General features: G+C 44.4%; 2 protein-coding genes across 4 annotated transcripts; one reads left to right on the top strand and one right to left on the bottom strand.

Annotated features, from left to right (window-relative positions):
- Window positions 1-232: 232 nt before the first annotated feature.
- On the top strand, window positions 233-22196 carry LOC122753574 (putative protein PTGES3L). Of its 3 annotated transcripts, XM_044001046.1 has the most exons (17): window positions 298-487; window positions 801-914; window positions 1001-1067; window positions 1192-1290; window positions 5502-5591; window positions 5773-5826; window positions 12001-12138; window positions 14773-14932; window positions 15392-15449; window positions 16933-17089; window positions 17180-17296; window positions 17635-17765; window positions 18406-18472; window positions 18756-18847; window positions 19586-19640; window positions 20187-20281; window positions 21949-22196. In XM_044001046.1, the coding sequence occupies exons 1-17, from the start codon at window positions 480-482 to the stop codon at window positions 22082-22084; spliced, it is 1638 nt and encodes a 545-aa protein (XP_043856981.1). In that variant the 5' UTR covers window positions 298-479; the 3' UTR covers window positions 22085-22196. The 3 variants fall into 3 exon arrangements, with proteins under 3 accessions (XP_043856980.1, XP_043856981.1, XP_043856979.1); XM_044001044.1 differs by lacking the exons at window positions 298-487; window positions 801-914; window positions 1001-1067; ... (1 more) ...; window positions 5502-5591; window positions 5773-5826 and adding an exon at window positions 11753-11895; XM_044001045.1 differs by lacking the exons at window positions 12001-12138; window positions 14773-14932; window positions 15392-15449; ... (6 more) ...; window positions 20187-20281; window positions 21949-22196 and adding exons at window positions 6276-6303; window positions 6840-6949 and having other exon boundaries at window positions 233-487.
- On the bottom strand, window positions 6804-11609 carry LOC122753575 (transcription initiation factor TFIID subunit 9-like). Its single transcript, XM_044001047.1, has 2 exons — window positions 10756-11609; window positions 6804-8564 (listed from the first exon to the last, which is right to left on the bottom strand). The coding sequence occupies exon 1, from the start codon at window positions 11607-11609 to the stop codon at window positions 10788-10790; it is 822 nt and encodes a 273-aa protein (XP_043856982.1). The 3' UTR covers window positions 6804-8564; window positions 10756-10787.
- Window positions 22197-23854: the final 1658 nt, after the last annotated feature.

The following is a 23854-nucleotide window of genomic DNA, read 5'->3' on the forward strand; positions in this document are numbered from 1 at the left end:
CATGATGTTAAACTTTTTAAAATTGATTAATTTTGCAGAATTTTTCCCCCTTCCTTTAAAAAAATCGTTATTAGGGATTGCTCTCCAGGGAGGGGAGGAAAGACAGATACCTTGGGAAATGTAGGCGATGTTAAAATATATCAATAAAATTTATCTTAGCAAATAAATACTTGGTGAATTCAGGATGGAGCTGCGTGGGCGAGAGACACAGAGACAGAAACGCAGAGAGGAGAGACAGAATCTTAGTGCAGCCAGTCTATTCTTGCTCTGCACGAGGTCGTAGGGCTGTCTTCAAACCCTCCATCCCTATCTTGAAATCCCTACCCCACAGGCGTCTGGACCCTGTAGTCCCTTGCCTGCCCTTCCCAGGGCCATATAAGGAGCACCAGCTGTTGGGGGCGGCACCTGGCTCTAAAGATAGCTGGGGAGAGGGGGAAGGGGCTGCATTGAGTAGCACAAAACACGCTGCCAGAAGCGCCATGGCACGGTGAGTGTCCTCTGCCCATTTGGCCAGGTTCTCTTCTTTAGCTTTGCCTTTCGCAGTGCCTCTGGCATCCCCCAGAACCCCAGGACTCGGTGCCTCTAGGTGGTCTGGCCTCAGTGAGCTCAAGACCCCAGAGATCAGATCATGTGGGTAGGAGGGTGAGCAGTTAGAAGGAAGCAGAGGATTCCCCTGAAAACTTTGCCTTCTGGGGTTCCCACAATTTGCCGCCTCCCATTTGCTCTCTTTTATGGGTGGTGTGATTCTGATCTCCCTCATCCCCCCTCCTCATGCCTGTCCCATCCCCCCTCCTCACCAGACAGCATGCCCGGACTCTGTGGTATGACCGTCCCAAGTATGTGTTCATGGAGTTCTGTGTGGAGGACAGCACTGATGTCCAAGTACTTCTGGAGGACCACCGGATTGTTTTCAGGTAAGGGCCACCGCTGACTTTGGGATAGGGTCTTTCTTCTCATTCACCTCCGCTCCCTTTCCCGACCCTTTTCTCTGTCTCTCCAGCTGCAAGAATGCAGACGGTGTGGAGATGTACAATGAGATTGAATTCTACGCCAAAGTGAACTCCAAGGTAAAGCGGAATGGAGCATGGGGAAAGACAGAAAAGGGCCTGGGGGAGGGGGAGAGACACTGTTTTAGGACAAAGAAGCACCCTACCCCCCACTTGACTGAGGCCCCCTCTGCCTGTCCCCCAGGACTCTCAGGATAAGCGGTCTAGCCGCTCAATCACTTGCTTCGTGAGAAAGTGGAAGGAGAAGGTAGCCTGGCCACGGCTCACCAAAGAAGACATAAAGGTGAGCAGGTATGGGACTTAAGGATGCAGAGATTAGGTTGGGGCCTCGAATTCATTCCAGAAGCTTTTGATCTGGTGCTAGGATACAAAGACTTTAAAAACAAAACAGTCCCTACCCTCAAGGCACTTACTTTCTTTTGGTGGGATACAATTTAACCTAGCTAGGAATAGGGACTAGGCCCTTGATTTCCTAGGGCATGAAGAGCAGCACTTCCCCTATCGGCCACTTGGGGCACTGAGAGTAAGAAGAACACTATGTGTAAGAGGAAGGTTTGAACTCAGGTCTTCTTGGATCCCAGGACATCTTTCAGTGCCCAGATAAGCATGTTCGAGATGTATACTAATAAAGACAAAAAATGTGGCAGGGAGAAAAGCACTAACAGTTAAGGGGATCAGGAAAGGCTTTTGCTGGAAGGTGTCATTTGAGCTGAGCTTTGAAGGAAGGTAGAGACTCCAAGAGGCAGAAAGGAGAAGGAAGAACAACTGGGGGTGGTAGGGTGGGGACAGCCTATGAGGACAGCATTGAAGGGGATGAGTAGCTTGGCTAAAATTAGGAGGGTGTGAAGAAGAGACCAGCCTGGAAAGGCTGGTTTGAATCAGATTGTGAAGGGCTTTAAAAATCAAACAGAGGGGTATATATTTTATCTTACAGATGATAGTCATTAAAGCTTCTTTTAATAAATCCATCAATTGATAGACAATTATTAAATGCTTGCGATGTACCAGGCACTGTGCTAAGTGCTGGGGATAAAAAAGAGGCAAAAACCAGTCCCTGCCTTCAAGGAGATTATAGTCTAATGGGGGAGCCCTCATGCAATCAAACATATACAAACAAGTTATGTACAGGATAAATAGGAAATCATGAGCAGTGGGAAGGCCCAGGAATTAAGAGGGGTTGGGGAAGGCTTCCTATAGAAAATGGGATTTTAGTTGGGACTTAAAGGAAGCCAGGGAGATCAGTATTTGGAGAAGAGGAGGGAGAGCATTCTAGGTAAAGGGGAGAGGCAGGCAGAATGCCTGGATCGGAGAGATGGGTTGTCTCATTCATGCAAGAGCCAGGAGGCCAGTGTCACTGGATCAAAGAATAGGTGTTGAAGAATAAGATATGGCAGGTAGGAGGAGGCTGGCTTATGAAGGGCTTTGAATGCCAAGCAGCATTTTGTATTTGCTCCTGGAGGTGATAGGGAACCACTGCAGTTTATTGAGTTTATGTTCCTACCTAAGGGAAGAGAAGGAAAAGAAAGGGAAGGGAAAGGAGCAAATATTTACTAACTAATTAGTAAGTGCCAGGCATTGTGTGCTAAATATCTCATTTGATCCTCACAAACCTGGGAAGTAGATGCTATTATCATCCCCATTTACAATTCTCTCTCTCTCTCTCTTTTTTTTTTTGGTGAGGCAATTGGGGTTAAGTGACTTGCCCAGGGTCACACAGCTAGTGTCAAGTGTTTGAGGCCAGATTTGAACTCAGATCCTCCTGAATCCAGGGCCAGTGCTTTATCCACTGCCCCACCTAGCTGCCCCCCCCATTTACAATTGAGGAAACTGAGGCCAATAAAAATTAAGTGACTTGCTCAGGGTCACACAGCTAATAAGTGTCCCATGATTTAGGAGTATCAGTTTGGCAGCTATGTGGAGCATGGATTGGAGCGGGGAGAGACTTGGAGACATTGAGGCTAATTAGGAAGCCAAAGTTCTAGGCCCCAAACTCTAGAGTGGCAGCTCTGTGAGTGAAGAAGACAGAGCTGCAGTGGAGGTAGACTTGATGAGACTTGGCAACTGATTGGATATGGAGGTGAGTTGATTTCTCAGTTGGGAATCAGAATAAGATAACCATCTTCCTCAGCCTTGAAGGGCCAGGCCTCATCTGTAGGAGTTTGTATTGTCTGTACATGTTAAGATAAATCTTCACTAGTAGACTAATAAATGAAAAATAGAAATAATAAATAGAAATAGGAAAATATAGAATAGAAAAAATATAACATTATATGCAATGTTTCGTATCACTGTACTCTTGGTCCCCTCAAACCCTTCTCTCCTTCCAGTACAGGAGTTGAGGTAGGGAGGCATCTTCTCATAAATCTTTGAAGCCAAGCTTTTTCTTGATAGTTTTTTTTTTTGTTTGTTTTGGGACGGGGGCTGGGGCAATGGGGGTTAAATGACTTGCCCAGGGTCACACAGCTAGTAAGTGTCAAGTGTCTGAGGCTCCATTTGAACTCAGGTCCTCCTGAATCCAGGGCTGGTGCTTTATCCACTGCACCACCTAGCTGCCCCTGTTCTTTATAGTTTTGCAAGATTCTTTGTGGATATTTTTTCCATTTACATTCATGTAGTCATTGTATATGTTGTTTTCCTGGCTGTGCTTCCTTCATTTTGCATTAGTTCATGTCTTTCCATGCTTCTCTGAACTCATCGAGTTATTAATTTCTTTTGGTACATCTTATTTCTTAATGCCTTGTTATTTGGGTTTGGCCTCATCAGTGTTCTCCACAGTTAACAGTGATCTCTTTATTGACAAATCCAATGGCCTTTTCTCAGTCCTCACCCTTGACCTGTCTGTAGTCTTTGACTGGCCTGAATTAGGTCTGGCCTGGTGGTTTACATTCCCTATTGGAATTAAATGAGACATTTGTAATTCATCAGATAGTTAAGAAAAGAAAGTTTACTTAGCTCTAGGTTGGAAAGGATATTGAGCAAGTATACTGCTTTAATTCAGTTATGGGTACAGCTTCCCTAAGTCTACATTTGCCATGGTGGTATACCAGAAGTCATACTTGAGGGAGAAGTTCTCAATTCCTTGTGTATTTAAGTCCCCCAGCCATCTACCTCCATGGTTTGAGCCTTAATCCCTACACCAACTAAATCTCTAAGATGGTTTCGACACTTAATTTTTTTTTTTCTGTTTGCAAGGCAATGAGGGTTAAGTGACTTGCTCAGGGTCACACAGCTAGTTAAGTGTCAAGTGTCTGAGGCTGGATTTGAACTCAGGTCCTCCTGAATCCAAGGCCAGTGCTTTATCCACTGTGCCACCTAGCTACCCTATAACACTTAATTTTTAAAAAAAATTATTGTAAATATTTCCCAAGTACATATAAGTTGTTTTAATATTCATTTTTTCCATAGAAACATTTTATTATTTTACAGTTACATTTAGAGAGTTTAGTTTCAAATTTTTCTCCCTCCCTCCCCAAGACAGCAAGTAATCTGATATAGGTTATATATGAACAATCACATTAAACATATTTCTGCATTAGTTATAACATTCATTTTTTTTAAATTTTGAGTTCCAAATTTTCTCCCACACTTCCCCCACCCTCAATTCCTTTTTAAGGAAAAACAAACCCAGCCTACAATGGGTAGATGTTGCTCTTATAATTAGGACATTCTCCCTACCATCAACATAACTTTGTACAAGTTGTTCCCCATGTATAGAATGAACTTTCTCCTTACCTTCATCTTTTAAAATAACATCTTTCAAAACTCATTTCGTTTTTTGTGGGGCAATGAGGGTTAAGTGACTTGTCCAGCATCACACAGCTAGAACATGTCAAGTGTGAGGCCAGATTTGAACTCAGGTCCTTCTGAATCCTGGGCTGGTGCTTTATCCACTGTGCCACCTAGCTGCCCCCAAAACGTATCTCAAGGGCCAGCTCCTACATGAGGCCTTTCTTGATATTACTCATTGTATTGTATTTACTTCGTTTCTTATGGTGGAATGTAAACCCTTTGTACTGTGAGAATATTATTATCTGGGCCCCCCTGCTGAATGAGCATGAGACCACCTTCAACCAATCAGCTTGAAGCAGTGTGTAAGGCAGTTGATTTTGTCAATTGGTGGTTGGAACCTTGTGAGGTATGGAGTTTTGATAGCTCCCAGAGGGTAGTTAGGGTTCTCCTATTCTTTCAGACACTTGTTCTCTCTTTGTTAACGTCTAATATATTTCAATAAATGTTTAATACCTAAACTGTTAAACTGTAACTGTTGTCCTAGTTAGCTTTCCCCACACAGGGGACAGATAAGGTGACCACACACATTTAGTTTTACCTTTCACAGTACTATTATGGGATTTTTTTTTTAAACATCTCCAGGACCTTAGATTGCCAGCCACATAGTAGACTCTTATTTACTTATTTATTCATTCATTTATTTATTTCACATAGTAGACTCTTAATAAATGTTTATTGAATTTTAAATTTTTTTTCCTCTTGTAGCCCGTGTGGCTATCTGTGGACTTTGATAACTGGAGAGACTGGGAAGGGGATGAAGAGGTGGAGCTGGCCCAGGTGGAACATTATGCAGAGGTGAGAGAAGATACCAGGGTTCCATGTCTGTCCCTGGGTTTATTATCTCTTCCTGTCTTTTTCTCTGTGTAAGTTCTGTCTGGCTTGCTGTCATGTAGGGTCTTGCTGGCTCTTTTTGATCTAGATGCAATCTAGATATCTAGATATCCTGTCCCCCTGTGACTTCTTGTCTCCTTTCCAGCTCTTAAAGAAGGCCAGTGCAAAGGGACCTCCCCCTGCCATGGATGATCTGGATGTAAGTGGGGCTGATACAGCTTAATTCATGAGGCTCTGGTCAGTGAAATTGGTTCTTCTTTCTGGTTATGGCCCTTAGATGCTATGTTCCCTAGTGAAGCCTGCTTTATCTAGTTCCAATTTCCTTCCAGGTAGCAAAGGCAAAGATGCTTGGATGAGTTTTCTCCTTTCCATGGGTATCCGCAGCAGGGCCTTTTTCCTTCCTGCCCCATTTGGGAATATGAATGCAAATACTGCTTCTCTTGCAGAAGACATTTTTTGGGGGGGGGGGCAATGGGGGTTAAGTGACTTGCCCAGGGTCACACAGCTAGTAAGTGTCAAGTGTCTGAGGCCAGATTTGAACTCAGGTCTTCCTGAATCCAGGGCTGGTGCTTTATCCACTGTACCACCTAGCTACCCCCAAATACTGCTTCTCTTCCCTGGCCCAACATAGCCTCTGTTTTTTTCTAGGATGAGTCCAGTGGTGAAGACATGACAGGTAATTTCTCTGTAAAAGAGATGGGTAGGGGTCTGGAAACCATTTCCTATAAAATGCTGGGGGGTTTGTCCCTTTTTGGCTGTACTATAGGCCTATGGTGAAACAGTCCTGGGCATTGGGTTTACTTCCCTTTTTTTTTGTCAGGGCAATAAGGGTTAAGTGACTTGCCCAGGGTCACACAACTAATAAGTGTCAAGTGTCTGATGCTGGATTTGAGCTCAGGTCCTCCTGAATCCTGGGCTGGTGCTTCATCCACTGTGACACCTAGCTGCCCCTGGGTTTACTTCCACCTTTAACATTTACACTCCCAGGAAGCCCCTTCTCTTAGGCCCTCCAGCAGGGAAGTGACTTTGGCAACTGTTTCTGAACAGGATGGCAAAGAAATAGGCTGCAGGAGGGGTGGGGTTGGGGTGCTGCCTTCCCATTATCAGCCTTTCATTTCTGGATTTGGGGCAGTCATGTTTGTGTATATGGCAAGACAAAAGGCAAAGAGCAAAGGATATTTTACTAAAGCTTTTGTAATTTTTTTTTATTAGGAACTTAAGCAACATTACAGAAGAGAATGAACATGCCATCTTCATCCCTCCGTATCTCCTTCCCACCTTTGTAAATCTATGTTCATTTTTGAAGTTGTATTGTGTATTTTTTTTAACTTAACGTGATTTCACATATACATTTGCATGTTTCAATATACTATACATATTTCATAGTCATCATATAGTGGAGATTGAACACTGGATCTAAAACCAAAAGCTCTTGAAGTCCCAAATCTGACATTTACTAGCAGTATGACCATATGCAATTCACTCAATGTCCATAAGCCTGTTTGGTCATCTGCAAAATGCGCTAACAGTCCAATTCCTGTGTCACTAGGCTGTGAAGAAAGTGCCTATAAAGTGCTATCTAAATGCAAACTACTGGTATGTTAGTATTCATAGACTACTGAGCCAATCCCCTATTGTTGGCCATTGGGGCTGTTTCAAATTTTGTAAAAAGTGCTATGATTTTTATAAATAACTTTTTTTAGTCATCTCCTTTGGGCACATTCCCAAAAGGTGAATTATTTCATCACAAGATAGGTGCAGTTTATACAGCTTTTGCTTTGAACAATCCACTTCTCCCTTATTATGCCTAAAATTCAGGTTCTGAACCTACAGTCACTTTCCCTCTCCCTTGTTGGAGATGACAGAGACACAGAGTTCTAAGGTCACATCCCACAAAATGACTTTCTTTGTTGCCTTTGGGTACATGATGAAACAAACCCCACTCCGGGAAGCTGGGAACCAGCCTTCTATTTAACCAACAACTTCATGTCTTTTGGCTTTTATTTGTAACAACAATGTGCCCATGGATATTTCAGTTCCTCCAGTATTATCAATGGGAAATAAAGCTTGCAGACTTAAAACAACAGTTAAATTGTCTAGACAAGTCTAAGAACTGATTCTTTTTTTTTTTTTTTTTAGTGAGGCAGTTGGGGTTAAGTGACTTGCCCAGGGTCACACAGCTAGTAAGTATTAAGTGTCTGAGGTCGGATTTGAACTCAGGTACCCCTGACTCCAGGGCCGGTGCTCTATCCACTGCGCCATCTAGCTGCCCCAAGAACTGATTCTTAAAAGTGTCCCTTTCCCATCATCACCATGTCTGCTGCACAGACCAGAGAGTCATTTTATATTTTTATAATGATCCTCTTTTGTACTTAGCTGGGCTGGTCCTCAGACAGCAGGTAAAGTTTATTTCTGAGGACATACTTGAAAGCCTTCCCAAGTAGGAAATACCTACCAAAATGCATGTTTATTCATTGCCTTAAAAAACCAAGGGTCACTTCCATACCATCATAGAACATCCCTTTCAAAAACTGGGCTGCTGTGGTTTTTGCTTAGTTTTCACATTAATTTAACCGCACCCACCCAGAACATGATGTGGTGCCTTGGAAAAGAAGTATTTGAAGAAGTTCATTTGGATGATATTCATGACTTTGGCCATAGCCAGAGACAGCGATCCAGTTCTGAGAAGAGGGATATTTGTTTTTTCAAATGAAAAATGTATGGGGTAGAAAAGGAGGCAAAAAAAGGTGGGTACTTTTTTCAAAGGAAACAACACTTTCAGGAAGCATGAGCAATATCAAGAATTCTGCTGGAAGCTGGGTTTCACCACAGTTTAGGAAGGACACTGATAAGCAGGACATTGTCAAAGAGCATGATGGTGAAGGATCTTGAGTCCATGTCATATAAGGATAGTTGAATGAACTGGAGATGTTTAGCCTAGAGAAAAGAAGGGAGGGGGAGGGGGAGAGAATGGTACACAATGGCTGAGTTCACATTTTAGAAGGGCTGTCATGTGAAAGACAGATTAGACTTTTCTGTTTAGCCCAAGAAGTCAGAACCTGGAGCAATGGGTAGAAATTACTGAGTGGGGAGTGTCTGAAATAAAAGGCAGGATAACCACTTTTCTGATATGTTATAGTTGAGATTCCTTTTTGGGTACAGGTTGGACTAGATGGCCACTGAGGTCCCCTTCAAGTCAGGCCCCTAGGTGTTGTAGTGTCTAAATCCAGAAGACCTGAGTTCAAATTCTACCTCAAACACTTAACTAGGTGTGACTCTAAGCAAGTCACTTAACCTTAGTATCAGTTTCCTCTTCTACAAAATGGGGATAACAATAGTATCCATATGAGATAATATATATAAAGGGCTTTGCAAACCTTAAAAAGCTACATAAATGTTAATCACTACTATTGTTATTATTATTCTCATTAATCCAACTCTGAAATACTGATTCTGTGAATATGTTGGAGTAAGGAATTTTCCCCATGTTTGGGAATTAATATTCTCAAGCAGTCCCATGTTGGTGAGGACTCTATCATTGCCATCACTTGTAAGTTATACTGGAAGAGAGCTGGGTTCAAATGGGGGTGGGGGGTAATCAATTTTAACTCATATATTTACTACCTGTAATTTAATATGTTGGGCCAGTCCTGATCCTCTCCCAATATCCTTGTCTAAATTAATTCTAAAATCTCAGTTCTGAATACTAAGATGCTATGAACTTGAAGAACCCTGGCCCCAAAGGGCATCAAGGCTAAAGAGTCACAGTCAAGTACAGATATCATTTCATTGTTTCACTCATTTTCTTATTTATATTTTCTAACTGCATTCTAACAAAAAAAAAAAAACTTGATCCTACTAAAGAAAATACAATAATTATGATTCCAGTAAAAAATACTGCTGCCACACCACTTATTTATTTGATCCCCCCCCAATGGGGGTTATGTGACTTACCCAGGGTCACACAGCCAGTGTCAAGTGTCTGAGGCTAGATTTGAACTCAGGTCCTCCTGAATCCAGGGCTGGTGCTTTATCCACTGTGCAACCTAGCCGCCCCCTATCTATCTATCTATCTATCTATCTATCTATCTATCTATCTATCTATCTATCCATTTATTCATTCATTCATTTATTTATGTATTTTTTTTAACTGAGGCAATTGGGGTTAAATGACTTGCCCAGGGTCACTTATTTATTTATTCGTTCATTCATTTATTAATTTTTTTTTTTTTTACCAAGGCAATTGGGGTTAAGTGACTTGCCCAGGGTTACACAGCTAGTAAGTGTTAAGTGTATCGGGCCACATTTGAACTCAGGTACTCCTGATTCCAGGGCCGGTGCTCTATCCACTGCGCCACCTAGCTGCCCCACCCCTATTTATTTTTTAATAACAAAGGCAGCTAGGTGGCGCAGTGGATAGACTTGGAGTCAGGAAGAGCTGGGTTCAAATTTTGCCTCGACACTGTCTGATCTAAGCAAATCACTTAATCTCTCTGCCTCAATAAAATCCTGTAAAACAGGGATAATAATAGTACCTACCTCCTAGGGTTGTTGTGAAGAAGTACTTTGCAAACTTTAAAGTGCTACATAAGTGTCAGCTATTATCATTTATAATATATGGTGCTCCAAAAGTCCTGGTGCAGTTTTAGGTTTTTATAGCTGACTTGCCCAGGACATCCCGTACAGAGTGGGCCTCAGCTTTATTAGCTTAAACTTGCACTAAGACTTTTTTAAAAAAGCACAGGATAACCATTTAACCCTTACTGAATTTCTCCAGACTTGAGCTGATGTAACTATTGACATTATGAAGTGAGGGGAAGAGACCTATTGGAAGTTGAATGAAGATTATAGACTCTTCTTTCTTTTGTGACTTGCCCAGGGTCCCACAGCTACTAAGTGTCTGAGCTAGTAAAGTGTCTGTGGCTGGATTTGAATTCAGGTCCTCCTGAATCCAGGGCCCGTGCTTTATCCACTTCGCCACCTAGCTGCCCCTGAACTAAGACTTTTAGGGCAACCGGTACAGCCTAAGAAGCTCCTGCTTTATTTTGAACTTCAAACTGCACTAGGACTTTTGGGACATTCCCCACAAACCCAGACTCTAAAACCCCGAACTCCAGCCCAATCTTACCTTTGACAAACACCGGGCCTGGCTCCTGTCCTTTACAAATTGTCATAGTCATCGTCCTCTTCGTGTTTCCTTTTCAAGGAATTCGAGGATTCGGCTGGGGTGCTCTGCGACGACGACGAGGACGACGAGGATGATGATGAGGACGAGGACGACGACGACACCATGTTCGTAGTGATGAGGATGTTCTTGGACCCGATCAGGGAGGGGTTGATCAGGACGTTCTGAACGGCCGGCGCCGCGGGCATCGAGGCCTTGACCGCAGGGCTCTGCGAGGCCGGGATCTGCACCGTGAACCTCTGGCCGGCCAACGACAGCGGGGTGCCGACGTCGGCGGCCACGGCCACTGCGGGGGCGGACGAAGGCGTGCCCAGGGTCGGGGTGCCTGGCCTGCTACTAACGGCGCCTACGCTGAGCCGGGGCACCGTGATCCTCCCGGCCTGGCCGGGCACCTTTTTGGGCAGGGACTTCAGCCGGTAGTTGGGGGCCGTTAGGCAGTAACGGTCCGGCGGTAGCCGGGGCCCCGAGTACGGCTTGATCAGTGGCAGCGGCGTTTGGTTTTTCTGCCGCGCGATATCTAAGAGGAAGTCTCTGGGCGGCGGTGCAGTGAACGACTGGTCGGCCCTGCATTGGATGGCCAGCCGCACGTCGTCCGCATCCACCGTCGGTTTCTTGGCGTGGCTCGAGTAAATCTTGGCGTCGTCCAAAATCGTGGTGACGTAGCGGAAGGCGAACTCCAGCATCTGATTGATGACCCTTGGCTCGTACTCTGTGATCCCCATATCCTTCAGAATTTGGGCCATCACTTGGGCATCTTTCGGCGTGGTCTTGGGGGACGCCATCTTTCCCGGCTCCATGATTTCCGTTGCCCGCACTTCACTTCCGGTTTCTGAGAGCTTCGCCAAAGGTTACTAAACGACCGGGAAGGAAGAGTCCCCGACTTCCGTTTTCGCTAATTCTGGCCCACGCCGCCTACCGTCCGAATCCTTTTCCTCACACTCTATCGCCGCAGGGGAAAGAAACGCAGGTGCTACCTAGGGCTTGAGCTCCGCCCTTGCCAGGTCCTTCTGTTTAGCGTTCCCCACGGCCAGGGAGCCAGCAACTATGGTGTTCCGGTGCCAGCGGGACAGCTACGCTCGAGCGGTGAGATCTGGGGCTGGGGGTTTGAGATCAAAGGGGCTGGGGAGGGGTGGAGCTTGGGGGCTCGGCCGGCAGGCCCCGCCTTACGGCCCTCCCTTTGCTCCGCAGTTCAGCACCACTGTGCTCTCCTGCCGCCCCGCGGAGCTGTTGACCGAAGGAACAGGCAATAACAAGAACAAGGAGAAGCTAAGCGGTTACCACGTGGTGTTGGAAGATACATTGCTTTTCCCTGAGGGCGGGGGCCAGGTGCGAGGCCCCGCCCTAGTTCTCCAGCCCTGCCCCCAGCGCGCCAGTTGCTCTCCCAGAAGTCCCATCCCTTTGCCTATGCCCCGCCTCCTCTCAGTCATCCTCCCAGAAGTCCCGCCCCTCGCTTAGACCACGCCCCCGTCTTGGCCCCACCCTCAGAGCCATACCTTCCTCCCGGCCCTGCCCCAGTTCCCCAGGACCTACCCCCATGCACCAATGTAGTATCTCTTTGGAGTCACCTCGTGTGGGGCAGAAGAGAGGGTTCATGATGGGTGGGGTATCAGAGATCACTTCTTTAACTGAGGGGGAAGTGACTTGTCCAAGGTTACTTGCCACCAATAGGTAGCAGAGACAAGAGTTCTAAGTTCTAAGTCTTGGGTTTTAAAAAAAACCTTGGCTTCTCTTAAAATCCTTTAGGTCCTGTCTCATCTCCAAGACCTGATTACTTATATTGGGAAATACTCAAGACTAGCAAAGCCCTTCCTTTCCCTACCTTGGGTCTCTTCCTGGGTCTAACATTTCTTTACCCTTACCTGTAAAAGTAGGGAATTAGACTAGATATGGGGTTCTTAACGTTTTTTGTGTCTTGGACTCTTTTGGCAGTTTGATAAGCCAGTGGAGCCATTCTCAGAATAATGTTTTAAAATCCATACTATGAAATCTATAGCATTACCAATTATGTTGAAATACATTTATTAGAATATTTTTTTTAAGTACATAGGCCCCAGGTTTAAGAACCCCTCACTTAAATGATTTCTAAGACCTCTTTCAGCTCTAAATCTTTGATCCTATGCTCTTCCAGTTCAGCACCACAGTTTTAAGAATGAACATGGCATGGTAGATAGTATCATATGTGAAACATTTTGGGAAACCTTAAAGTGCTAAGGACATCTTAGTTCTTATTAGCTATGATTATTAAAGAGCCAGCCTTGAATCCAGGTGGAGCTTTCTTTCACTTACTGTGTCACCCCGGACTTAATCTCTCTGGATTGTGGATTACTTTCTATAATTTGCAGAGAAGGAGCTGATTTACATTGGTAAAGGGAGTTCTTCATACAATTATACTAATGAAATAGGCCCATTCCTATCCCTGTCCTCCTTAAGAGCAAAGTAAGCTGGAATAAGAGGAAGCTAGAGGGACAAACCCTCTCCCTCCTTCCCAGTTATCAGAAGCTTAAAACAGAATAGCCTGATCGTATTAAACCCATTACTACCTCTGCATTTGACCTCCAACCCTTGGAAACCTCAGATTCTAGCATTATTCCACTCCCTCCCACACAAAAAACCCAACATACCTAGTTTCAAAGGATCATAGATTTAGAATTGGTAGTGATGTCAGAGGTCATCTCATTCAACTTGTTCATTTTATATTGGAAGAAACTGAGTCCCAGAAAGATAAAGTGACCTTATCCAAAGTCCTACAAGTATGTGGCAAAGACAGTATTCAAACTTAAGCCTTCATTCCTACACCTCTCCTTTTTTAAAAAAAAAATTTATTTCTCTTTTTCTTTGCAACAAACATTTATTTTATTTTTTCCAGTTACATGTAAGGGTAGTTTTCAACATTCATTTTCATAAGATTTAGCGTTCCAAATTTTTCTCCTTCCCTCCCTTTCTTCCCCCCCCTCCCCCCCCCAAGACATCAATCAGGTTATATATGTACAATCCACAAGTGCTCTTTTTATCAGTTCTTTCTATGGAGGTGGACAGTATGCTTTGTCATTAGTCCCTTGGGATTGTCTTGGATCATTGTATTGCTGAGAGTAGTTAAGTCATTCACAATTGCTCATTGTCACATACTGCTGTCACAATGTACAATGTCCTCCCAGTTCTGCTCACTTCACTGTACATCAGCTCATATGAGTCTTTCCAGGTTTTTCTTGTATCATCCTGTTTGTCATTTCCTATAGCACAATTCCATTCCACTACAATCATACCACAGCTTCTTCAGTCATTCCTTAATTGAGGGACATTCCCTTGATTCCCAGTTCTTAGCCACCACAAAGAGTTGCTATAAATATTTTTTGTACAATTTTCTCCCCTTTTCTCTTTTTCATGATTACTATTGTTAACTGTTTCCCTCCATCCTATTCCCTTCCCCATGATACTTTTTCTATTATCTTTCTTTCACCCTATCCTTCTTCAAAAGGGATTTGCTCCTGTCTGTCCCCTCCCCCAATCTGCCCTCCCTTCTTTTACCCCTCTCTTTGTCCCCTTCCCCAACTATTTTCCTGTAGGATTGGATAGATTACTCTACCCAATTGAGTCTGTATGTTATTCCCTCCTTGAGCCAATTCCGATGAGATTGAGGTGTTTGAGCCTATTCAGATGAGTGTAAAATTAATTTACTGCCCTGCTCCTCCCTTTCCTGTTTCTTTCATGTAGGATTTCACCCCATGCTACCTCTGCCCTTCTCCCTCCCCCAGTGCATTCCCCTCACCCCTCAATTTAACCCTAAAGATGTCATCATGGGGCAGCTAGGCCTGAACCTCTCCTTATTCCCTTGTAGTGTAGACAAATCCTAACTCCTACCTTATGGGCCAAAATGTACTTTTAAATTCCTAAACTACTTATTGTGAATTACTCCTTCATCCTTCCCTTCCTAAATCCATAGTAGACACCTTTTCCCCCCAGCCTGATGACCGAGGTTCCATTGACAACATCCCAGTGCTCAAAGTGACCCGTCGGGGATCTGAAGCTGAGCATTTCTTGCTTACCCCCCTGGCACCAGGGAGCCAGGTCCAAGTGAAGCTGGACTGGGAGCGGAGGTTTGACCACATGCAGCAGCATTCAGGTACCTTGGGAATGGAAATGGAGAAAAAAATTAGCCTTGTTGCTGGGAATTCAAGTCTGGCTGATTGGGACACCATGGCTACCCATGTAGACAAGCATTTGTGTAGAAAGACTGTCTGAATCTGTAAGCCCCCATATGTTAGACTTCTTTTTTTTTAAATTTAATTTAATTTAATTTTTTTTTAATTTAAAAAAAATTTTTTTTAGCGAGGCAATTGGGGTTAAGTGACTTGCCCAGGGTCACACAGCTAGTAAGTGTTAAGTGTCTGAGGTTGGATTTGAACTCAGATACTCTGATTCCAGGGCTGGTGCCATCTAACTGCCCCAACAGATCTTTCTTTCTTTTTTTTTTTTTGTGAGGCAATTGGGGTTAAGTGACTTGCCCAGGGTCACACAACTAGTAAGTGTGTTAGACTTCTAATGTTCCCCTTTCTCCTTATCTCTTTCTCTTGGGACCCAGGGCAGCATCTCATCACAGCTGTGGCAGATGACCTGTTTGGGTTTAAGACAACATCGTGGTGAGTGAAAGGCATTTTCTTAACTACGAACAATTTAAATGTTTTATTAAAATCTTAACTTTGAACATCAGTACAACCCACTAAACTGGCTCAGCAGATGTTAACATTTAAATTAATTTCAACATGTAACATGTCTTAGTCCTTTTTCAGTCACTCCCTATTATTTATGTATTTATTTATTTGGTGAGGCAATTGGGGTTAAGTGACTTGCCGAGGGTCACACAGCTAGTAAGTGTTAAGTGTCTCAGGCTGGATTTGAACTCAGGTCCTCCTGACTCCAGGACCGGTGCTCTATCCACTGTGCCACCTAGCTGCCCCTCTCCTTATTACTTTTCTAAAAAATTTATTTATTTCCCCCCTTTTATCTCTTTCATGATTACTATTGTTAACTGTTTCCCTCCATCCTATTCCTTTCCCCATGATATTTACTCTATTATCTATCTTCTTTCACCCTATCTCTCTTCAAGAGGGATTTGCTTCTGTCTGCCCCCTCCCCCAATCTGCCCTCCCTTCTTTTGCCCCTCTCTCTTTATCCCCTTCCTCTCCTATTTTCCTGCAGGGTTAGATAGATTACTCTACTCAATTGAGTGTATATATTATTCCCTCCTTGAGCCAATTCTGATGAGAGTTAGGCTCATTTACTGCCCAGATTAAATAGATACACCACCAGTCTAGTTCCTATCCCTAATTAGAGAGGCAGCATGGGATAGTGGGTAGGGGGGCAGGCTTAGAGTCAGGCAGATCTGGATTCATGTTCTGCCTCTGACATAGACTATCTCTATGACCCTGGGGAAGTCACTCAACTTCCCAATGCCCATTCAAGTATCTAAGACCACCAGTTTTAGAACAGTTACTGGTCTGAATTGGTGGACAGAGTTCTCTCACTCGGAGTTTCTCTATACTGCTGAAATTACAGGTACAAAAAAAAAGGTTGTACTTTTAGTATGTCCTCCATTTTCTTGTTCTGCTTTTTTTCATTTTGCAGTTTTATAATGGATTATTTCATACAGATCACTGACTTCTCCAGCTTTTTCCTAACAAAGACCTAGGGATAGAGACCAGAGAAAGGGAGGGAGCTTTCCTGGAATGGAATACTGCCTTTCATTTGCTCAGTACTCTTCTGTTAGCCCAGAAGATGTGTAGGGTGAGATCTGCGCCAGAGGATAGATGGGGGAAGGGAGCTCTTCTAATCTAGGTGTTCTTAACTGGAGGCTGCTGGACCCCTTTCAATGATGACCTCTTTCAGGGCTTCTATGATGTTGTTTCTTCAGTATTGTGATAGTTGCATTTCAAAATAATCGGATCCCTTTGCATGCCTGTGTATTTAAAAGCATTACCCTGCAGTGGAGGCCATAGGCTTAAGCAGACTTCCAGAGTGAGGCTGGTGACACAACAGAGGTTAAGAACACCTCAAGCTCCGCTCCTCCAAGCTGCCAATCTTCTATTTCATTCTCATCCCATGAATGCCACTCTCTCTGGTTAGGGAGTTAGGACGCTTTCGGAGCACGATAGAGCTGGATAGCCCCATGGTCTTGCCAGAACAGATAGCTGCTATCGAGCAGAGCGTCAATGAGAAGATCCGAAATCGGCTCCCTGTGACTGTGAGGGAACTGAACCCAGATGATCCTGAGGTGGAGAAGGTAAAATCTGTTGGGAAGAGCTAGCCAGTGACAACTCCAGGGTATCTAAAGGGGTCTGTTTAGAAGCTCAGACACATCTGCCCCTCCCAGGTAAGGGGCCGGGGTTTGCCAGATGACCATGCAGGACCTATCCGGGTCATCACCATTGAGGGTGTCGACTCCAATATGTGCTGTGGAACCCATGTGAGAAACCTCAGTGACCTGCAGGTGAGTAGGATGGGGAGGAGGAAAGGGCTGGAGTTCCAGACAAGGCCTGTTAGTGGGGTGGAGGAGCAAGATGAGCCTGAGACTGGAGGAGGAGAGAGAGGAGAAGCTCAAAAATAACTGAAGTGCTTTGGGCAAAGGAGCCAGCGTCTGTCCCAGCACTTCTACTGGGAACGTGTTCTATATAGGCAAAGTGCATTGAGTCCCTATATGAGGGATTCCTTGTAAGACTCCCCCCCCCCCCCAAAGACCTCATAATTCACTTATTCTGGAGAGACAATGTGGGTCTAGCTCACTCTTAGAACCCACTTCACTGTGTATGTCTTCCAAACCCTATCCAGGTCATTAAAATCCTGGGTACAGAGAAGGGCAAAAAGAACAAGACCAACCTGGTGTTTCTAGCAGGGAACCGGGTGCTGAAGTGGATGGAGAGAAGTCATGGAGCAGAAAGGGCCCTGACCACATTACTCAAGTAGGTGTCTGTCTTTTCCTTCTTGTGGATTTATTGAGTGATGTTAGGGAAGTGCCTCAGTTTCCCCATCAGCAACATGAGGAATATCCCCCTTTATTTCCTCTCTTTCAGTGCAGGGATCAAACGAGCTCATAGGTGTGGGAGTGCTCTTGAAGGTGAAGTCCTTCATGTACACTCAGGCAGAACAGCCAGGCAGAAGGAGTGCTGGGCTTAGAGTCAGGAAGACCTGGGTTCCAATCATGCCTCAGACACTTAACTGTGTGGACCTAAGCAACAATATAACCTCTCTGAACCTGAGTTTCAGCTAAAAATAGCACCTACTTCAGAGAACTGATAGAAGAATCAAATGAGACAGTGAATGCAAAGTTCTTTGTAAGACTTAATGTACTAAACAAATGTCAGCTGTTATTAAATAGCCAGGCCTTGCCCCCCACTTGTCTTGTGAATCACTGACCTTCCACCCTCAGACTTTATTCCTGATGCTGCTGTCCCTCTGTTATCCCCAACAATAATCTACAGTCCTTAGTCTTGGGAGAAGCAACTGTTTGAGGCCTGGCATCACTGTTGCTTAGAAATTCATGCTCTAGGAATTAGGGTGGGGAATTGGAGGATGGGTCTCCAGACTTCTTTGTCTCTCAAGGTGCGGAGTGGAAGAACATGCAGAGGCTGTTCAGAAATTGCAGAACTCAACCAAGCTGCTCCAGAAGGTGACTTACCCTGGAGCCACAAGAAGGGGAGGCTGTAGTGGAAATAGACTGCCCTGCAGTGGGTTTCCATGGGGACTGGGTTGTGAGAGTATAAGTAACATCTAGGCCTGGCCCTGATTGCTGCAGCTGCTTTACAGAATTGACTCCCTAGATGTATGGATTGGTGGCAAGGGATAAGGGAACTGGGGGGTGGGAGATGGGGGGCACCTACTGTGTGTCACCTCCTTCCTGTGTGTCACCTTTACTCCCTACCACCTGCATTGCTAAGTTATAACATTTTCAGAGCAACCTGAATCTACTGAGAGACCTGGCCGTTCTCACTGCCCACAGTCTTAGGGACAGCCCAGACAGGGGAGGAGTGATTGTATTACACAGGTGAGGATTCAGAAATGGGCACCAGGAGTGAGGAGGAGGGCTGGAGTGGGAAGTTAGGCTTGTGCCCCACATTTCTACTGTGCACAGTACATGGCCTGCCTAAAGACATTGGAAAGACAAGTCTGTGCGCATTTGAGTTCTTTCTGATATTATAAAATCTATGGGGAGGGGGAAATGTGTCAGTGCCTGATTTCTTGGTTTGGGCAGGGTGATGAACATGTCCCCAGAATCTTCTTCTCCCCCCCACCCTGCTTCATGGTCCCATCACTTCTGCTACCATCCAGAAAAGCTCTAGTTGTCCCAGGGAGCCCCACTTAGGGAAAAATAAACCAAACCCAAAGCTTTAACTGCTGAGGTTGGGGAGGGACCATATGCTCTCTCTTCTCTGGTGTACTTTTCCTTCTTGAGGGAGTCTGAGGTTCTGTGTGCCATGGACACCTACTCTTGGGGAACAGATGGCTCTAAACACAAAGCACACAGCCTGCTCTCACTGGTCTCTGACCCCAACCTGGCTCTAATGCCCTATATAAGCAAGCTTTGGGTATGAGGGGTGGTAGAAATAATGTTGGATCTGAAGTCTGAGGACCTCCATTCAAATCATGTCTCTTCAGCTTGCCATGTGTGTGACTTTGGGGAAGTCATTTAGTCTCTCTAGGCCTCGGTTTCCTTATCTGTAAAATGTTCTAGATATCTTAGTGGTCCTATTCAAATCTAAATCTAAATGGTCCTTTGTTCTAGGAAAGATGGAGACTCTGAGTTTATGAACATCATTGCCAATGAGATTGGGATAGAGGTGAGAGTGTATGAGGTACCCTCCCTTACCCTTCTGGGCTCAGGGGCCTTTCCTCCTCATATTTGGTGCTCTAGTGTAAACACAGTCTGTTAACTTCTTCCAAGGTCAGACTGTAGCATATGTCTTCCTGGGCCTCCAGCATTGGCCTTGGTATGCCTGTCCTTTTAGAGCAGGCTCTAGAGGGGGACACCCCTACTGTTTGTGGGACCCAGTTTTTGAGTCATAGCCAGACCTTTCATCCTGGGCACCTGTGTTTCAGACAACCCCTCTGGAATGATGGTCCAGTGTCACTCTTAGTCATCCGTTAAGTGTAATGATCTCCAAGCTCTCCTGGTAGTTCCCCTATATCTTCCAACTGCTTTCAAGACCATCTCTTCTTCTTGTATTATGCATTATGGACAGATGAAGGAGATCTTTCTGCTTTGCTCAGGGAGTTTGATTCTGAAACTTAGGAGATGTTCATCCCTGGTGGAGGGAATAATTTTGGGAAAGGGTAGGTTTTGTATCACTGGGTATTAGGACTCATTCCTCCATCTTGTCTTCTAGGACACCCTTCTCTTCTTAACTGTAGGAGATGAAAAAGGTGCTGGGCTCTTCTTACTTGCAGGGCCAGTTGAGGCCGTGGATATGTTAGGACCCAGGTAAGTCTAGAAGAAATCCTTTGATTCAGATATGGAGCATGTATGAGTACCAGGCAGTGGGGATAGATACAAAGACAGAAGCAAAACAATCTCTGACCTCAAGAAGCTTACATTCTACTGAAAGGAAGCAAAATGTATAAGGATCAGTAAATGTACAATATGTATGAAGTTATTGTGGATGGTGAGGCGTGGATGCTAACAGCTGGGGCTACGAATCATTCTTGTAGGAAGAAGAAGCAGATTTTAGAGATGTGGAGGTAGAATGGACAGTATATGGCAACTGATTGAGTGGGGGAGTGAGGGAGAGGGAAGGTTGATGGACGACCCCTGAGTTTGTAAAGCTGGTTGACTGACTGGAAGGATGGTAATGCCTTTGACAAAAAGAGGGAAATTGGGGTCATGAGGTCAGGCTGGTAGTAGGTTCCATTTTGAACTTGTTGAGTTTAGGATGCTTATGAGATATTGAGATAAAGATGTTGGTTACAGGTGAGTTCAGGAGATAAGCAAGATTTTTAAAGTCATTTGCATAAAGATGTTTATTGGGAGCTGGAAGAGATCACCAGGAGAGAGGTTACACTCAAAACAGATGTGGATCCAGGACAGAGCCCTGGGGTGCACTCATATAACAGGGGCAGGATGTATGTGATCTTGGAGATGAGAAGGAATGGTCAGGTAGGTAGGAGAATCTGGAAAAAGTGGCATCATGAAAACCCAAGAAGAAGAGAGTATTTAGGAAGACAGCGCAGTCCATAGGTCAGATGCCAATGTGACCTCAAGAAGAAAGACAAGTAGGAGAAAGGTCATTGGATTTAGCCATTAGGAGATAACTAATAACTTTGGAAAGGATAGTTTCAGTGGAATAATTGGATCTTAAACTGGATTGATTGCCAGGAATTGAGAAATGGAGGAATGAGTGAAAAAGAACTTTTTAATGCACTTACCATGAGCATGAGGCACCACCGTGCTAAGTGCCAAGTATACCAACAGAAAAGGGAGTCAGCTCTCCTCTTGAGGAACTTCCTTCTACTTAGAGGAGACAACACATCTAGAAGGGGTCAGCTTCAGGGCAGATGGAAAGGCACAGTGGTGCTTAGGGTGAAGGAGCAGGGCATGTGGCAAGGCATTCTTAGGGGGCAGTTATAGGTCAAATGGCAATACCCTGGGGGGTCTAAGAGAGCACAGTGGCAGGGCATGTGGTCAGGCCCAGTGGTCTACCATCTTACCAGAAGGATCTTGGTCACATCCTGCTTTTCCAAGTAATGTTATTAACCATATCCCTGGCCTGAGTGTTGGGAAATGGGCAGTCAGCCTGAGGGTCAGAATGGAATGGAGGTTTGGGATAAACTCCTGGATGGAGAGAGGATGGGGGAGTTAGCATCCAGTTGGGAGTAGAGGCTCAGGGAGAGGAGAGGAGGAAGCTTCCACAGCTGGGTCCCAACTAGGTCTCCAGCCCCTACCTTGGGATCTTACATCTAAAGAAGTGGCAGCAGTGAGTATAGAGAGCTTTTTCCAGGTGTTTGGTTATGAAAGAGAGATATAAAGGGACAGTTATGAATACAATTACGAGATACCCTGTAAGTGGTAAAGGATAACTTAAGAACTTTGCTCTTCTTAGTATTCTTCCTAAGCGGGCTTGGTTGTCTCTGATGTTATCCATTGGTTTTCAGGGTAGCTGAATTGCTACAAGGCAAGGGAGCTGGGAAGAAAGGCCGCTTTCAAGGCAAGGCCACTAAACTCAGCCGGCGGCCAGAGGTACAGGCCCTTCTCCAGGACTATCTCAACAGTCAGAGTGCTGAGGAATAACAACTCCTGCCCTTGTGTCCTTCCCAGGCATTTCCCTAGGACCAGACAGCATGTGGCCGTGGAAAAATTTTGCTTTCTTCTAGACAATAAAATGACTTTATTGAGTATGGAATCCTGTGTTTGACTGTCTACAAGCCTATGTAGTTGTTCTTTGTGTGTGTACACAATTATGTACTCTATAAAAAAGGTAATGGGTTTGGTGTGAATGAAATATGCCAACTCAACCAGGGCTTCCTTTCTTGAAGCTATGAAAAACAGTTGGATAAAAGCTGTAGATCTGCCTAGATGAGAGGACCCACAATCTGTTCCCATTAGTATTTTTCATTTTTTTTTTTTTTTGCTGTAGGACTATAAGCCATGTAAATATGGCCACAAAAGCATGCAGAGGACACATGTAGTATTGCTCAACTAACTCATTCGTGGATTATGCACAGAATCCAAAAGTTGGAAGGGACCTCAGTGATCAGACAATCCAATTTCTCCAAATTGGAACCTTCCTTGATGGGAAGCTCATATAAGGTATTAGACAGTTCTAATTGTTATAAAGTTTTTCTTGGGGCGGCTAGGTGGCACAGTGGATAGAGCACCGGCCCTGGAGTCAGGAGTACCTGAGTTCAAATCCAGCCTCAGACAATTAACACTTACTAGCTGTGTGGCCCTGGGCAAGGCACTTAACCCCAACTGCCTCACTAAAAAAAAAAAAAAGAAAAAGAAATTATATTTCTTTACATAGAACCTAAATCTGCTTCTACAATTTCAACTCAGTGTTTTCAGTTCCACCCTCTGAAGTCAGAATTGTGACTCTGGCTTCCAGCTGTTGACAGTAGAGCTAAGTCTGGATTTGCATCACAGATAAACATGGAAAAGTGGAAGAGAGGAATCAAGGACGGGAGAGTTGAATGGCTTCATATGGGCACATGTGTTTGTTCTGTTTGTCTCTGTTACAAAGTTAAAAAAAAAACCGAACTCAGATTATTCAATATTCCCTATTATCTAAACTTTTGTTCTCCTCATTAATTGGTATTGAGAGTGGGTAGCAAATGAAGGTAGTAGACATCTTCCCTCTACACCTCACAAGTACAGGCCAGAGGCTATCACCACTTAGTTGGTGTATACACACCTGTCTTTATGTGTTAGTTCTACATTTAGCTCTAGACCTTTTGAAAGAAAATGTGGGGGCACAAAAGAAGAGAACTTCTGTTTACGTGTCTTTCTATGAGGATTGGCACCTTTATGCTAGCATCCAGGCACTAGCCATGTTCAGTCAACATCCCAAGATGGTCCCCAAATATAAGCACATACCTCTCCCCTCTCATGCTCTGAAAAAGAGCAGCTGAGTCAAGTTGGAAACACACCCAGCCCCATTCTAGTTTATCCTTTGGGGGAAACGTTCTAGGGTAATGTCAGTAAAAATGATTTTTACAACAGATTATAAAGCTGAAATGGTCTTAATACATAATGGGAAATAAAACAGACAATAAAGCTGATGGCCAGGGGAGGTAACAGATAGTTATAGTTGTCACATGCTTCTCCCAGTCTTGAAAGGCACATCATTAAAGTAGTTTCTGATTGCAAACATGATTTAATAAAAAGGAGAAAAGAAGTCACTGTAGGTTGTGACTCTGGGTCCAAACATCTTTAATATCTAATTATTTTTTTCCTCACACATCACATGCCTTGGGGAAGAGAGAATACCAATCTAATTAGCCTTCTTCCAGAACAAACAAGTTGGCACTACTTACGAGACAAGATTCATAGCCTAAATAAAAG

Source organism: Dromiciops gliroides, chromosome 4 (assembly GCF_019393635.1).
Source record: "Dromiciops gliroides isolate mDroGli1 chromosome 4, mDroGli1.pri, whole genome shotgun sequence".
In the NCBI taxonomy this organism is placed as follows: domain Eukaryota; kingdom Metazoa; phylum Chordata; class Mammalia; order Microbiotheria; family Microbiotheriidae; genus Dromiciops; species Dromiciops gliroides.